The 18434-nt window shown below is 43.7% G+C and overlaps 1 protein-coding gene across 1 annotated transcript in view; it reads right to left on the reverse strand.

Moving 5' to 3' along the window:
• Window positions 1-18434, reverse strand: part of LOC120019258 (collagen alpha-1(XII) chain-like) — an 89041-nt gene that overhangs the window by 20956 nt on the left and 49651 nt on the right. Inside the window, exons 32-40 of the mRNA XM_038962573.1 lie at window positions 12546-12695; window positions 9348-9470; window positions 7971-8113; window positions 6701-6830; window positions 6305-6447; window positions 5454-5583; window positions 4679-4798; window positions 2898-3044; window positions 2574-2694 (exon numbers count right to left, since the gene is read on the reverse strand). Of these exons, the coding sequence (XP_038818501.1) occupies window positions 2574-2694; window positions 2898-3044; window positions 4679-4798; window positions 5454-5583; window positions 6305-6447; window positions 6701-6830; window positions 7971-8113; window positions 9348-9470; window positions 12546-12695 (1207 nt within the window). The remainder of the gene's footprint in view (window positions 1-2573; window positions 2695-2897; window positions 3045-4678; window positions 4799-5453; window positions 5584-6304; window positions 6448-6700; window positions 6831-7970; window positions 8114-9347; window positions 9471-12545; window positions 12696-18434) is intronic.

Here is an 18434-nt window from a genome sequence, read left to right on the forward strand (position 1 = left end):
TAGAGCTGGCCAACCCGGCCAAACTGAGCAATCGGGGGAGAAGGGCCTTGGTCAGGAAGGTGACCAAGAACTCGATGGTCACTATGACAGACCTCCAGAGTTCCCAAGATTCTCTGGTCAGATGAAACCAACATTGAACTCTTTGGACTGAATGCCAAGCGTCATGTCTGTAGGAAACGTGGCACATCCCTACGGTGAAGCATGGGGGTGGCAGCATCATGCTGTGGGGATGTTTTTCCAGTGGCAGGGACTGGGAGACTAGGTAGGATCGAGGGAAGGATGAACGGAGCAAAGTACAGAGAGATCCTTGAGGAAAACCTTCTCCAGGGCGCGCAGGACCTCAGACTGGGGGAAAGATTCCCTTTCAAACAGCACAACGACCCTAAGCACACAGCCAAGACAACGCAGGAGCGGCTTCGGGACAAGTCTCTGAATGTCCTTGAGTGGCCCAGCCAGAGCTTGGACATGAACCAGATCAAACATCTCTGGAGAGACCTGAAAATAGCCGTGCAGCGACGTTCCGCATCCAACCTGACAGAACTTGAGAGGATCTGCAGAAAAGACTGGGAGAAACTCCCCAAATACTGGTGTGCCAAGCTTGTAGCGTCATACCCAAGAAGACTCGAGGCTGTAATCGCTCCCAAAGGTGCTTCCACAAAATACTGAGTAAAGGGTCTGAATACTTATGTAAATGGCTGTAACGTAACAAAATTAGGAAAAAGTCAATGGGTCTGAATACTTTCCAAATGCACTGTGTGTGGAAATAGCACTTTTCTATGTTTTGTAGTCAAAAAGATAGAGGAAGATAAATGTTTCCAATGACATCATCAACCAATTAGTAGACAATTAGTAGGCAATGCCTACTCATAATTGGTAAAAGCACATGATGGACACTGATTATGTCATTGGAAACATTTATCTTCCTCCATCTTTTTTTCAACAAAACATAGAAATGTGACATTTTCACATAGGTTGATGTTGGGATGGTGCTGGAGATTATGAACTTTAAGTTGAACATGTAAAAAAGTTTAAGCACATTTCTCTGCTGTAAAACCGGAGTAGCCTATCAGAATGATCGAAAAAGGAACCACGGGAAAGCGCAGCCTCCATTCGCTATTCGAATGCATACGGATGATAATGGCCCATTCTAAATCAAAACAAATGTAGCATATTAATAAAGACAAGATTACATTGAGAATAGTCTGATGAGTTAGAATAGTATCACTTGATGAGGGAACAGCTAGTGCCTTAGAGCGCAAGCTTTTTGTTGTGACTTTGTACAAATCATCAATATAGTTGCATAAAGCAGCCCATATATGTTTGGATTTCTAAGTCATTCTAAGGTTTGTATCATTCACAACTAAAGTTGCCAAATAACTTTAAATCTAGCATATAGGACCTGTTTCAAATGATCACTTTTACGCTCAACATAGCTCATATGCGCACTCGCTCGGGAATGGTAAAAGTTTACTATAAAATCATATAATAAAAAAAGAATGGCACAGAATTTATGAGCATATCTTGTCTATTAAATGAACTAGCCTACAGCCTAGGCTCCCATTGGCATGGCACCTAGCCAGATAACATACAGTAGGCCAACTCATATTCTGCTCTTTTGAAATACATTTTCTCCACATCATAATGTTTCTTTAGACCTGCATAAAATAAATAATTGACGTATTGTGATGGTGGATTTATTAGACTTTGAAAAAATGTAGATGTCCCAAATCAGCAGCTTGTATGCGTGGAGGCATGGAGATACTAAACATGTTTATGTTAATAAACAGTCAATTACCATGAGACCAGCAGTTATTTGCATGACAGTTACCATCTGACAAAATGTCATGACAGTCACCATCTGACAAAATGTCATGACAGTCCCCATCTGACAAAATGTCATGACAGTCCCCATCTGACAAAATGTCATGACAGTCACCATCTGACAAAATGTCATGACAGTCACCATCTGACAAAATGTCATGACAGTCACCATCTGACAAAATGTCATGACAGTCACCATCTGACAAAATGTCATGACAGTTACCATCTGACAAAATGTCATGACAGTCACCATCTGACAAAATGTCATGACAGTCACAGCCCTAGGTCTACAAGCGAACATTAATACAGATGGATTCAAAGGCCGACAGTAATAAAAAAAGATCTCGTCTTTTCAGACAGAAAGACAACTAAAACTTGGTGGTCGGATACGTTCAGAACACGCCACAGTTATGCATTCCCCTTCAAGAGATAAACACAGGGGCGGGCTGAGGATAAACAGTCGTGTGAATGTCTAGACCCAATCTCAACAGCCAGCACCGTACCACTCCAATGTTCTGAACACGGAGGAGGCTGTGGCTCTGATCAGTGGGGATCTATAGCATCTCTGACTAGTGACTGACTAACACCAACTGCAGCATGTGTTGACGCTCCTTCTGAAATCTCCTTTATGGCTTCAGACATAAGAAGAAGCATGAACTCAATTATAATGCAGCAACTCTTCAGGGTAGACAAAGAGTCTCTCATGTAGCCAAGCTTAAAAGTGCAATCTGAAATGAATGTTTGGCTGAGACTTACGGTCCAGAGGGTTGAGCTTGATCCTGTAGGAGGTGGCAGCCCTGTGAGGACTCCACTTGATGCAGAACTTGTCGAAGCCAACGTTGTAGGTCTCGATGTTGGTGACGTTCAGGTAGACTGGAGCGGAACACAAGAAGAAGTGTCTCAGACTGACTTCAAGGCCGAGTCCCAAATGGCACCCTATTCCCTACATAGTGCACTACTACTGACCAGGGCACATAGGGCTCCAGGTCAAAAGTAATCCACTATATAGGGAGCCATTTGGGATGGCTGACGTTGATGCTTCAGAAAGATGATATTTGTGTAGATCAGATACATACGTGTTGTTCCTTGTCCTTCGAGGGCCCCGCTCATGCCAGCATCATACTGGGCAAACACTTTGACATCGTAGGTGGTGCCAGGGAGCAGGTTCTGGAGGGTGTATGAGGTCACGTCACCCACAAACACGTCCAAGCTCTTACTCTGATCTTCTTCTGCAGGCAAAAACAACACAATCTCTACCTTAATAACAGCAACACTACAACACAATCTCTACCTTAATAACAGCAACACTACAACACAATCTCTACCTTAATAACAGCAACACTACAACACAATCTCTACATTAATTACAGCAACACTACAACACAATCTCTACCTTAATAACAGCAACACTACAACACAATCTCTACGTTAATAACAGCAACACTACAACACAATCTCTACCTTAATAACAGCAACACTACAACACAATCTCTACATTAATAACAGCAACACTACAACACAATCTCTACATTAATAACAGCAACACTACAACACAATCTCTACCTTAATAACAGCAACACTACAACACAATCTCTACATTAATAACAGCAACACTACAACAATCTCTACCTTAATAACAGCAACACTACAACACAATCTCTACATTAATAACAGCAACACTACAACACAATCTCTACCTTAATAACAGCAACACTACAACACAATCTCTACCTTAATAACAGCAACACTACAACACAATCTCTACCTTAATAACAGCAACACTACAACACAATCTCTACCTTAATAACAGCAACACTACAACACAATCTCTACATTAATAACAGCAACACTACAACACAATCTCTACCTTAATAACAGCAACACTACAACACAATCTCTACCTTAATAACAGCAACACTACAACACAATCTCTACCTTAATAACAGCAACACTACAACAATCTCTACCTTAATAACAGCAACACTACAACACAATCTCTACATTAATAACAGCAACACTACAACACAATCTCTACCTTAATAACAGCAACACTACAACACAATCTCTACCTTAATAACAGCAACACTACAACACAATCTCTACATTAATAACAGCAACACTACAACACAATCTCTACCTTAATAACAGCAACACTACAACACAATCTCTACCTTAATAACAGCAACACTACAACACAATCTCTACATTAATAACAGCAACACTACAACACAATCTCTACCTTAATAACAGCAACACTACAACACAATCTCTACATTAATAACAGCAACACTACAACACAATCTCTACCTTAATAACAGCAACACTACAACACAATCTCTACATTAATAACAGCAACACTACAACACAATCTCTACCTTAATAACAGCAACACTACAACACAATCTCTACCTTAATAACAGCAACACTACAACACAATCTCTACCTTAATAACAGCAACACTACAACACAATCTCTACCTTAATAACAGCAACACTACAACACAATCTCTACCTTAATAACAGCAACACTACAACACAATCACTACATTAATAACAGCAACACTACAACACAATCTCAACTTTACTCATGAGGATAAGGAGAAGAGCAGACCTATCTAAACCTGAAATCATCTCATTTGAAATGTAAAGATGGCCCTCAGATTTCATGCAAATTATTCTGGGTCATTACTTAGTCATTGCTGTGAAACTTTGGCTTTGCACTGGGACCTTTGACGAGTAAAACCCGGTATGACAAAACGTGACAAAATTGTGAAGTGCTGTAACTTTTATTTCCGAGCGTGTTATGGGTCCCTGCTCATGATTGCATGCACATGGCCCAGAGTCGGACGTCATCTCACCCGCAGGTGTGTAGACCAGCTTGTATCCGAGCACCGGAGACGGCGAAGGGTCCCAGGCAACACGGAAGCGAGTGTACCACTCATCGGAGACGCGCAGGTTCCTGGGCTCCAGCAGGCCAACTGTAACCAAGGCAGAGCAACAGAGTGAGCAGAAACATGTCAACATTCAATCAGTCACGGCAATTACCCTCAACAACAAGTAGGGCCATGACACCATTTCCAGTCTAGCTAGCCCTAAGTGCAGTAAGGCACCACATTACCAGAGCACACAGCCCGGCCTGCTGCTAGGCTACTGCTCTTTTTCCTCCTCCTCTGTTTATGAAGACTATTATGAGTAATACATGTGTTTAGATTGGATAGATTTTTCCATGGTCTTGCTGAGGGAGCTGGGCAGTGGGTGGGTGGGTAGTCGGGTGCGGCGTGAGCTCCCCATTGGAGCGAGGCCCATCCAAACTGCCTAGCTGGCACAGTGGTGCCTCGGTCCAAGCCAAGACATAAAGTTTCTATTGTTTGTGTAACTCGGGGCTAATGTTCGCCAGTCGTTGAGCTTTCCCAGTTGCTCTACTGTGAATTTCCCAATCATCCGAACTCTTCAAACTGAAACATGTTGGAATCGGTTGGCTATTTTGTATGGCTCTTTTAAGTATTTTCCACTCCTGTGCACAGGTCTCACTCCCAGCTCATGAGGCTTGGAAATGATGTACAACTAGCTAGACCATTAGGTGTTCAGTATACCAGACTGAACACTTCCTGACCACTTTTCTAACCGCGTTACCTGTGCGTCCGGGCCCGTTCAGCGATCCCCCTGCTCCATCAGCATAGATGGCTTCCACAGTGATGTTGTAGGGGGTGTCAGGAAGCAGGTTCTGCAGGATGGCATTGTTTCTGTTGCCAGGGACAACGGTCTGTAAGGAAAAGCACCAGAAAGAACTGTCGGTTCATTCAAAAAATGGCTTCTCAACACACTTGACATAGTCCTTTCAGCTCCTAGCGGAGCAAAGCACCTCAACACACAAAGGAATGTAATTGCTAATGGAAGCTATGTGTCGATGCTAGGCTAGCTCCTACGCCAATGCAGCATAGAGAAAAAGGGGGTAACCAGGAGGCTAATAATGAACGTTTCCTGTCCTCTTTAAAAAAACACAATGGACGATTTAGCTCTAGTGACCTTTCATTTCAAACTCAGCATGCTAAAAGACTCCTTACATTTTTCTCTAGTTAAGTAGAGTTTGCTAACACAATAGTTACCTTGCTAGGTAGGGGGCAATGATGCAGTACAGCTGTGCTATCCTTAACTGGTGCTCATGTTTAAGTCATTAATAATAGAATGTAATGTAACATAATGTTTCCTGTGATAATGTTGATCTTACCGAGCATTTAATTCATCTTACTAATCAGCAATTAACTGTTGGGAGTAATATGCCTTTGTATGCCTTCAGTGCTTTGGCAGTAGTAACATTACCACGTTGAACAGAAGGTTAATGCTAGTGTATGGATGTGTATTTGATTTGCCACTCAGCTACATATAAAACGAGACATGTTTAGGTCATAAACTCACTCATCCTTTGAGTCAAACTCTAAGTCCTGTGCTACATGAAAGTTTGTTGAGAATGACTTTGAACTCACAAACTCAGTGATGGGGTCTCCTGTGGTGGGGGCGTAGGCTATCTTGTACTGCTGCACGGGTCCCTCAGCGTGGTCCCAGCCGATGGTCAGAGTGTTGGTGGTGGCATCAAACACCCGCAGATTCCTAGGCCTAGCACGGGGCACTGCAACAGCAACAACACTGGGTTACACTCACACCACATGCACCTAGCAACCACTGCTACACCGTGTGTTTGTTGTAAATAGCTACGTGTATGTGTGTGCGGACGTGCTTGAATGTAGACTACAGTATAAGCAAGTATGCCTGGAAGCGTGAGTAACACTCATGAGCCGGTAGTATCAAAGTAAACAAAAGTGGCATGAGTCAGTAGTACCAATGTATACAACAAAGTCAGATTGATTGGATTCAAGTCTCACATGTTTTGCCGTCTCCCTTCACCGGTGGTCCCTCCCCGTCGGCGTACAGAGCCAGGACGCTGACCGAGTACGGCGTGTCGGGAATGAGCGAATCCAAGAACGCGTTGTTGATGTTCCCCGGGACCAAGACCTTTTGGAGAGGTCACAGGACATAGATCACAATGATGGCTTACAAGAGAGGAATCTTGGTTTCGTGTCCCAAATGGCGCCCTGTTCCCTATTTAGAGCACTACTTTTGACCAGGGCCCATAGATGCACCCTCAAATGAGCTTCTTCAACCATACTACTCTGGCACTAGAAACGTACATAATGAGCTCACTGTGAATCCCTGCTAGTGTTTCCTGGGAGGGAGCCTAGTGCAAAGGCTGGCGGGAAGTACTAACAACGCCCTGAAGAGGTTTAAAAAGCTAAACAAATGCATTAATTTTGCTTAAAAGTGACTGATAAACAGTTAGTGTTATGGAGGCAAATGAAGACGACGCAACCAACAGCACGAGACCAGCGCTCTGTCATTGAACAGGCCTCAACGTGTATCTCACCCCTGTTTCTAACAACAGTGGAGCCTAGACTCGTCATATCATCGGGGTAATCACTATCACTACGCAGCCCGTTATCTATTAGCATGTCTGAGGGAATGCCATTACGTCCTGCTAAACACAGCTGCTCTTTAAAGTGGTCTAGCCTCGTCTACAGCTTATCGGGGGATTCAACTGAACATCTCTGTATATAACACAGTATTTGTCCTCCAAATCTTCAAATGTAAGAATTTGCAGATCTCTCGCAAAGGTGCATATCCACATTTTCCAAACTCCTAGTGATGCAGTAAAAGCTGTTTGTAGGGCAATTAGCTCCACCTTTCTCCTGTAATCCAAGATATGTACATCGGTGCATGAAACCAATCCTGATATACAGACAATTAAAAGCCAAATAGTCTGGATTTCCGCATTAATGAACACTAACCTCATTACAAAGGGAATGCCATCTGCGTCGGCTTCTAAACAGACTTCCTACAACACTCTTCCAGAGAGGCTTTTCCATATCTTTGCTAAACGTGGAGCCCAGCAACCCTTTTCTACTCTTTCATTGCTTACTTTCCCTTTCCTTCTGAGTGGTCTGAGCAGAGAGGGAGAGTGAACGGGAGCGTGAACATACTTCCCACCACACCACAATGGAGAGAGATAGTTTGTATGTCCCAAATGGCACCCTATTCCCTATATAGGGCACTACATAGGGAATAGGGTGCTATTTGAGATGCAGCCATTGAACTTACCGTCTCCGCAGGTCTTTCTCCGGACAGAGGTGTGTAGATGACACGGTACTGCTGCACCTGGCCAGAGGCAGGCTCCCAGCGCACGTTCAGGCTGTTGGTGGTAGGGTTGTACACCTGGACGTTCTTAGGAGGGGTGCGTGGAACTGGGGGTCACAGAGGGTCATAGAAAATCAAAAGAGGAGAGAACTGCTAGATTGACTTCCCCTAACAAGTTTAGCTATCTTAAAAACACAAAACAACTTTGATTTCACTCTACAACGCCTTATCAAAGCTTTGAGTCCATTTCAAAGGATATAAGTAAAGATACCACAAGAAATTGTTAGAATTATTTGACTGCTAAGTTTCAAATAGGACGTAGCTCAGTAAAAAAAAAAAGACGTAAATGCTGAGGGGTGCAAACTCTCCAGTCTCCAAGTGATTTTATAGTGTCTATGTAGACAGCACATAGAGAGAAGCAACACAGTTTGGGTTTATGAAAAAAACTCTTAACTTCCCGTTTAAACTAAAACAGATGTTCATATTCCTCTGGCATTCCGCACTTTAGCCCAATAAAGCTAGATGTAGTAGGTAGACAGACCCAGCCACCTTATTGAGAAGCAAAGTAGAACCTATTTGTCCAACAGTGAGCTTCATTCTATACTGAACACGTGTACAAGTGCACATGCATATGGTGTCTTTAGGAAGATTACTCTGTCAAGCATCGCTTCACATTTGGCCGAGGATCAGAGCACATCAGACGTGAATCAATGATCATAAATCTGTGTCCGTATCAAGACTTGAAACTGACAAGGACATAGTGAGATCAAATAAAATGCTTGACTTCCATTGGACGTCTTCATATTAGCCTTGCACAAACGGAGTCTCTGGAACCTCCCGTGGAACCATCATGCACCATCAGCTCTGTAATACCGATATGCTCCGCTGGATTCACAGCTTTCCAATTAACTTCTCTGGGATGGATTTCTGCTGACTCAGCATGGCAAGCCATTTGAGCAGAAACAAAACCGATGCACACAACCGGTTGTAAAAACTGCACAGACACAGGCAGGGCAACCCAACCAGCAAGTATTATTATTATGGTGAGATAAGCTGCCCCTTTGTTGCGGGGGGGTGCAAATGCTATCTGGTTTGGGGATTGGAATAAAAAAATATATTTATTTCCACTCAGTTGTGTTAAACGTTGACCTGAATAACAATGTTTCCCTGGGAGGGTATCTATTATCCTGAGATCTATCTTGAGATCAGAGTCCAAATTCTGGAAAAACCAAACAGGCTTCAGATAAAAGATGCTACTGAATCAAAACAAATGAATAAAGCACATCTTTGTCCCAATGAGAACAAAATGGATGACTTGAGATCCCTCAGTTGATAACTTACGTGTCTTTCCAGTCTCAGACTGGCGCAGGCCCTCTCCCTCGGGGTAGACGGGGACCACGGTGATGGTGTAGGGCGTGTCTGAGAGAAGGTTCCTCAGGACGGTAGAGGTGGTGCCACCAGACACTTGCTCCTGTTCACAGAGAGGTGTTTGAGATGCATTATCAATGTTTATACCATTGATTGGTTGAACGCTGCAGCATCCGTATTAGGAAGTAAACAAATTCCTAATATGGATGCCGTACTCGACTCAATTCTGATTGGTCAAGCGATACCCTGTACAGTATCAGATGTTAAGGCACAGATAGTTGGTGGTCTTACCATGTCCTCGGCTCCGCCAGAGGCAGGGACGTAGAAGAGACGGTACTGGCGCACGTTGCCCTCCGCTGGCTCCCAGCGCACCTTCAAGGAGCTAGTAGTCGGGTCTGTGACCTGCAGGTTCTTCACCCCACCCAATGCCTCTGACAAGTCACCAAACAACGAGTTGAGCATCAAATCACTTTTTCGATTTTGCTGCACATTTGTCTTTTTCTCACTGTATTGTACCTGTATTGTGTAGTATGTCAAGTCATGACTTACTTGTCTTTCCATTTTCAGAAGTTCTCTTCCCTTCGATATCGCCATACATAGGCACCAATGTCACTTTGTACTCTGTGTCTGGCACAAGGTTCCTAAGAACGGTGTTGGTTGACATCCCAGAAACTGTGGTCTGAAAAAGAGTTTAACAAGAACGTAAAGTAAAACCACACTACTAAAGACATAGCATATTCAATTATTCAACGTATATGTTTATAGTGCGCAAGTTAGTGAGTGTGCAGATATCGCTTTGATGCGCTATGAAAGGAAGTGTTGACTTTGTACCGTGAGTTCAGGCCCTCCTGCTAGCGGGGCGTAGATGACAGTGTACTGGCGCACATCCCCCTCAGCTGGCTCCCAGCGTACCCTCAAGGAGTTGGTGGTGGGGTCAGTCACCTGCAGGTTCTTCACTCCACCCAGAGGCTCTGAAGAAGAAATAACATCCCTCTAAGTAAATGGCGCCAAGGTGCTTAAGCTGTTACTGAGTCTGATATGGAAGCATATACAGTGGGGTCTGAAATTATTATTACCCTTGATAAAGATGAGCAAAAATGACAGTGTAAAATAAATAATTTAAATACTGAACTATGCTCCAAAGATGTTGGGAAACTATATTATTTTGTACTAATACAAAAATGTAGAACTCAATATTCGCGACACCTCTGTTTTCAATACCTCACCTTGCGAGGATAATGGGACTGAGCCTTTTTCTAAATGTTTTTCTAGTTGGACAACATATTAGACCACTCCTCCATAGAGAATCCTTCCAGATCGTTGATATCCTTTGTCTGCGCTTATGGACTGCCCTCTTCAATTCAAACCACAGGTTTTCAATGGGTTTCAATGGTTTTCAATGAGTTTCAAGAGATTGAGAAAAAACAAAATATTGATTTTGTGACCAATTAACAATTTCTTTGTGTTTGGGGTTATGTTCTTGCTGGAAGATCCACTTGCCACCAAGTTTCAGCTTCCTGGCAGAGGCAACCACGTTTTTGGCTAAAATATCCTGGTACTGGATAAAGTTCATGATGCTGTTGACCAAGGGCCCAAGGACCAGTGGAAGCAAAATAGCCCCATAACATCCCAGATCTACCACCATATTCTATATGGGGTTATTTTCTGCTCCTGCATTGTCATTTCAATGCCAAACCCACCACTGGTGTGCAAAAAACCTGGTTGCCCATGCCAAGAAGCTGAAACTTCCAGCATGACAATAACCCCAAGCTCACATCAAAATCCACAAACAAATGGTTCATTGGAAACAAAATCATTATTTTGCAATAGCCATCTCAAACCACTGAAAAGCTGTGGTTTGAATTGAAGAGGGCCGTCTATAACCCCAGATGAAGGATATCAAGGATCTGGAAGGATTCCGTATGAAGGAATGGTCTAAGATCCCTCCCAATGTGTTTTCCAAAAAAACATTTGAGTAAAAGTTGCCGTTATCCTCGCAAGGTGAAGGATTTAGGTATTGAAAACAGGGGTGGCAATAATTTTAAATTCTAACTTTTTGAGCAAAATAAATATTACTTGTTAAACAAAATCTCTTTCTCTGAGCAATCGTATTAGTAAAAAAAGATATAATTGTATTTTTGCTCATCTTTTCATGTGTGTCAATCATTTCAGACCCCACTCTGTCAATGTTAAAAACGATGTATTTTATAATTTTTGAAGTTGACTTAAATGTTGACAGCTACATGCTTCACTAGTGTTATAGTATGGGGTTTCTGAGTAAAAGAAAGTATTGAAACGCTTCACTCACTTGTTTTTCCCATCTCAGACTGCATTATGCCGTCCACGTCTGGGTAGACTGGGACAACAGACACGTTGTACTGGGTATCGGATTCCAGATTATGCAGGACAAGGTTGGTGGTGCCTCCAGAGACTTGCTCCTGTTCAGGGCAAGTGCAGATCAACGTTAGTACTGTATGACAATTACATAATCTACTTATAGTGTAAACATGGCTGAGTTGACAGTAGAATGCCTAGAGAGATGAATAGGAGACGTACCATTTGCTCCTTCCCATCTGGCTGGGCCACGTAGAAGACCTTGTAGTTGCGCACGTTACCGACAGCCGGGTCCCAGCGAACAGACAAACTGTTGATGGTGGGGTCGATGACCTTCATGTTCTTCACTCCACCCAAAGGATCTGAGGCAGAGCAGACGATGTTATAGCATCACACTTACTGTACTGTACAAGCTGAACAAGTAGCAGACATTTTGAAAAAGATCCGTTGCTTAGATGGTCTTTGAATAATTTCACCCCGTTCAGTTCAACTCACTTGTCTTTCCATTCTGAGACCTAGAGAGACCCTCCATCTCATGGTAGACAGGCACAACTGTCACAGTGTATTCCGTGTCTGGATTCAGTTCCTTCAGAACAGTGGTGGTCGTTGTTCCAGATACCTGGTCCTGTTCAAGAAAGAAGAAGGGAGAATATCAGTCAGAAACTGGGCTTACTTACACCTGAGCCATGTTGACTAGCTATAGGGGAAAACACCATAGGCTTATGACACTTTAAATGGAAGGATGGGCTGATTGTAATGGATTTCACCCTCCACCAGTCTCCAATGGAATACACCATTTTTAGTGCGTTAGTAGGGGTGTTGTGTTGGTGAGGTGACCCGGACGTACCACTTCCTGCTCCCCGCCTGCAGTTGGGATGTAGACGATGATGTACTCGCGCACGTTCCCCTCAGCTGCGTCCCAGCGCACGTTCAGGGTGCTGGTGGTGGGTTCAATGACCTGCAGGTTCTTCACGAAGCCCAGGGGCTCTGAGCACCAAGAGGAAACAGGGCAGCTTAGCCATCACGTCCATTTGAAAACAATGATGCACCTGTTGCACAGCTATGTTTTACTACTACTATATGCCTATTGATTGTATGTCTGCAGATGAGCTAATACACATTATGAACTGGGTGGTTGGAGCCCTGAATGCTGGTTGGCTGAAAGCCGTGGTATTTCAGACCGTATACCACAGGTATGACAAAAATATATATTTTTACTGCTCTAATTACATTGGTAACCAGGGGTTTGTGGTATATTGCCAATATACCACGGCTATATATGCATGCACTCCGCTTTGCGCTGTGCATAAGAACAGCCCTTAGCCGTGGTATATTGGCCATATACCACACCCCCCCGGGCCTTATTGCTTAAGTAATTCATGTCTTTCACTGTAGAATTTGCCTGTAACTATCACTGGTCACTGAGAGCATCGTGCAATAAGTTGTCGTTACTCACTTGTTGTTCCATTCTTGGTCTGGGTCTGACCATCTCCTTCTGGGTACACTGGCAGCACAGTGACTCTGTACTGTGTGTTGGGCGAGAGGCTCTTCAGAACTGTGGTGGTTGTGCTCTCTGAGACTTCCTCCTACAAAGGAAAAATCGATGGTGTCACACCAACAGAAGCTCCAACAGACATACTGGAACACTATGGCTGCATCCCAAAAGACACCCTATTACCGTGCATAGTGCACTACTTTTGACCAGGGCCCATAGGGCTCCATTTAGGACGCAGTTATATCTCATACACCAGATCCACATGAGAAGGCCCATGTACCACCACTGTTCTGTGATCTGTAAAACTACATGCACTGCTCTAGTTTCTCTCACCCTTCCATGGAGTTTGTTTTGACAGGTTTGATTTTGAGCGAAAGCTATGCGCCACACTGTTCAGGCCAATTCTAAACAGATAAACCAAACAATGCTTTAGAGCAGTGGTTCCCAAACTTTTTATAGTCCCGTACCCCTTCAAACATTCAACCTCCAGCTGCGTAACCCCTCTAGCACCAGGGTCAGCGCACTCTCAAATGTTGTTTTTTGCCATCATTGTATGCCTGCCACACACACACTATACAATACATTTATTAAACATAAGAATGAGTGTGAGTTTTTGTCACAACCCGGCTCCTGGGAAGTGACAAAGAGCTCTTATAGGACCAGGGCACAAATAATGATAATAATATAATAATCAATAATTTTGCTCTTTATTTAGCCATCTTACATATAAAACCGTATTTGTTCATAGAACATTGTGAATACCTCACCACAGGTTACTGAGAAGGGTGTGTTTGATAGGATGCACATAACTCTGCAATGTTGGGTTGTATTGGAGAGAGTCTCCGTCTTAAATCATCTTCCACACACAGTCTGTGCCTGTATTTAGTTTTCATGCTAGTGAGGGCCGAGAAGCCACTCTCACTTAGGTACGTGGTTGCAAAGGGCATCAGTGTCTTAGCGCGATTTGCCAAGGCAGGATATTCTGAGCACAGCCCAATCCAGAAACCTGGCAGTAGCTTCTGATTAAGTTAAATTTTCACAGAACCGCTTGTTGCAATTTCGATGAGGCTCTCTTGTTCAGATATCGGTAAGTGGACTGGAGGCAGGGCATGAAATGGATAACGAATCCAGTTGTTTGTGTCATCCGTTTCGGGAAAGTACCTGCGTAATTGTGCACCCAACTCACTCAGGTGCTTCGCTATATCACATTTGACATTGTCCGTAAGCTTGAGTTCATTTGCACACAAAAAAATCATACAATGATGGAAAGACCTGTGTGTTGTCCTTGTTAATGCAGACAGAGAAGAGCTCCAACTTCTTAATCATAGCCTCAATTTTGTCCCGCACATTGAATATAGTTGCGGAGGGTCCCTGTAATCCTATATCCATTTGATTCAGGTGAGAAAAACATCACCCAGATAGGCCAGTCGTGTGAGAAACTCGTCATCGTGCAAGTGGTCGGACAAGTGAAAATTATGGTCAGTAAAGAACACTTTCATCTAGTCTATCAATTTTTTCAAAAACATGTCAATACTTTGCACCTTGATAACTAGTGCTCTTCTGTATGTTGTAAAAGCGTTACATGGTCGCCGCCTATATCATTGCATAATGCAGAAAATACACGAGAGTTCAGGGGCCTTGCTTTAACAAAGTTAACCATTTTCCCTGTATTGTCCAAAACATCTTGCAAGCTGTCAGGCATTCCCTTGGCAGCAAGAGCCTCTCGGTGGATGCTGCAGTTCTACCCAAGTAGGTTGGGAGCAACTGCTTGCACGCACGTTACCACTCCACTATGACTCCCTGTCATGGCTTTTGCGCCATCAGCACAGATACCAACACATCTTGACCACCAAGTCCATTTGATGTCACAAAGCTGTCCAGTACTTTAAAAATATCCTCTCCTGTTGTCCTGGTTTCCAGTGGTTTGCAGAAGAGGATGTTGTCCTTAATTGACCCCCCATAAACGTAACAGACATATACCAGGAACTGTGCCAGGCCCGCCACATCTGTTGACTCATCCAGCTGTAACGCATAGAATTCACTGGCTTGTATGCGAAGCAGTAATTGTTTCAAAACATCTCTTGCCATGTTACTGATGTGTCGTGAAACAGTGTTGTTTGATGAGGTCATTGTCTGTATAGTTTTTATGGCCTTGCACATACACATTGCACATTTATGGCCTTGCACATACAACACACTGTGGCTGAGGAAAGGCACTACTCCCAATAACAGTGAACCCCAAATCAATGTAGTTCTCATCATATTTGCACCTCTTTCTGGGACATGGTCAGGGACATGGTCCAATGTCCCTGTCTGTTGTTCGGTGTTTTCCGGGGTAAGGGGGCAGTAGCTCTTCGGCTGCATCAGATTCACAACTGTCAGTGTCCATGCTAGCTGGGCTAACAACAAATGTAGAATTACTGATGCTAGCATTGGATGTGCTCGTGGAAGCAGAACAACTTGTGTCATTGACAGGTGCAGGTGTAGTACTGCTGGTAGTTGATTCTAGGCCCTTACTTTTTTTAACCATTAACACATTTTCGAGCAAACGGAAGGAGCAGCAGCTATGTTTGGTTACATACGGACCATTAGTGGAATTCCCGTGAGAGAGTAACGGTTAATGAGATTGGATGTTAATTACTTGACTAGTTTACCTGTATTTGACATTGTGTTGTTATTTTTTCTGAACACTAGATGGTTAAAAATACGCATACCCCAGTTTGGGAATACCTGCTTTAGAGGACCTTGTTCCATATAAGCCGACCAAACCAAAAAGTCCATTGCATTAGAGTTGTGATCACAGAGCTGTTCACACTCTGTTAGCTCCTACGCAGCCTGAACTCCATCCTCGCTAGGCTACAACAGCGTTACTACTCTGCTGCTGCCTCTCGTCATGCTTAACACAGCAGGCTAACTGCTAACGCTAAGTCCTCAATGCTAACTCCTCAACACTACTCCTCATGCCGGGCTGTCGAAATGCCCACTCCACAAAGTATGCCGTGCAACGAAGTTGGATTCTTCCCCCCCACAGGATTGGAAACCATTGTGTTTCAGGGGGGTTACACTGTCAACAAATGTAACATCACCGTATCAGTGATGAGTTATAGGCTTATGGAGGTAGGTGTCACGCCCTGGCCTTAGTTATCTTTGTTTTCTGTATTATTTTAGTTAGGTCAGGGTGTGACAGGGGGGATGTTTGTGTGTATTTGTCTCGTCTTGGGTGGTTGTATTGTATAGGGGGTTTTGTAGAGTTTATGGGGTTGTGTTCAGTGTAGGTGTCTAGGTATGTCTATGGTTGCCTGAGTGGTTCTCAATCAGAGACAGCTGTCTTTCATTGTCTCTGATTGGGAGCCATATTTAAGGCAGCCATGGGCATTAGGCTGTTGTGGGTAATTGTCTATGTGTAAGTTGCCAGTGTCTGCACTTATTGTTTGAATAGCTTCACGGTCGTCTGTTTGTTGTTTTGTTTAGTTAGTATAGTGTTCGTTTCGTTTTCGTCTTCTTATAAATAAAGAAGTATGTATTGTTATCACGCTGCGCCTTGGTCCTCTCTACAAAGTTACGACGATCCTGACAGAAGGCAGTGTGGTTCGGAGTACAGTAGAATACTCACAATGATCTCAAGGCCTCCTGCGACGGGAGTGTAGATGACTTTGTAGCCCTGCACGTTGCCGTCAGCTGCGTCCCAGCTGGTGGTTAGGGTGGTGTGGGTCGGGTTGGTGACCTGCAGATTGGTCACTCCACCCAAAGGCACTGGGAATAGAAAATAACATGACTTTAAGTGTGGTATTATGATTCTGTGATTATTGGAGAAAATCATGTTTCATGTTTCTCAGTTTATTTTTCCAATGTTCCCAAATCACTTTGCAAAATAGGCTGTATAGGCTACCAGTTAATTTGATGTTGCTACTCACGTGTCTTTCCATTCTCCGACTGGCGTTTCCCCTCTCTGGCAGGGTAGATAGGCAACACTGATACTGTGTAAGGTGTGTCAGGCTTGAGGTTTCTCAGGACAATGGTGGTGGTGCTTCCAGGTACTTGCTCCTATTTACACGAAGAGAAAAAGTGATTGCAGATGAAATGCTTTATCACAGTTTCATTTCCTAAACGCTATTTATGAGGTCATAAGGTGAAAGAGACCCACCATTTCCTCTGGTGTTCCGCCGGCCAAAGGGACGAAGAAGATCTTGTACTGTCGCACAGCTCCGTCGGCTGGGTCCCAGTCCACCTTCAGAGAGGTCATGGTGGGTTCAGTCACCTTCAGGTTCTTCACTCCCCCCAACGGTCCTGGTGAGGAAAACAACATTAGAACCAAAACTATAGAAAACCTGGCCTTTATCCATTATAACCCTCTTATCTCATTAATAATCATGTTACATTGAAAACTCACAGTTTACGGAAGCTTATTGCTGCCAAAAAAAGAAAGAAATGGCCGGACAAAGATTTTTTTTTCTTTCAGGCAGCAATGATTCTCCGTACCTCCATACCGTAAAAGGAAAATATTAAAAGTGAATATAAATAATACAGCATACAGTGGGTACTAATGACAATTTATGCAATTTATGGGATTTATGCTTGCTCTGGCATCTGAGGCGTTCTGAAAAAGTGGAAGTGTGTATTGGTCGCATTCAAGGTTCACACACGGTGAAAGATTGCTTGGATGTCAGCCAGTCTTACTTGTCTTTCCGTTCTCAGACTGCCTTCTGCCCTCTGTCTCGGTGAAGACAGGCACCAGTGAGACGGTGTAGAGGGTGTCTGGTTGGAGGCCTCTCAAGACAGTGCTTGTGGCAGTAGCAGCCACAGTTTCCTAAAGATTACACAAACACAACCCAACTATTAACCTCTACCCATCCCAACATACCAACAATACATGTGTTATATGGCAAGCAAAGGGGGAGACAACCATTTCTACACTATCAGCTACAGTACTCGTCCTACCATGGCCTCAGCAGCTCCGCCAGCAGCAGGTACATAGAAGACTTTGTACTCCTTGACTTTCCCATCGGCTGGCTCCCAGCGCACGTTCAAGGTGGTCATTGTGGGGTTGATCACCTGCAAGTTCTTCACTCCACCCAGGGGCCCTTGGACACACCAAAGTTAAAGTTAAAATCGAGCAATGAAGAGCTACCCTCTACTGATGATACTCTGAAATTATCATTATTTCCATCCCTCTTTCGATGTCAGCCAGGCTTACTTGTCTTTCCATTCTCAGACATCTTCTTGCCATCTCC

This window comes from Salvelinus namaycush, chromosome 24 (genome assembly GCF_016432855.1).
Source record: "Salvelinus namaycush isolate Seneca chromosome 24, SaNama_1.0, whole genome shotgun sequence".
NCBI lineage: Eukaryota > Metazoa > Chordata > Actinopteri > Salmoniformes > Salmonidae > Salvelinus > Salvelinus namaycush.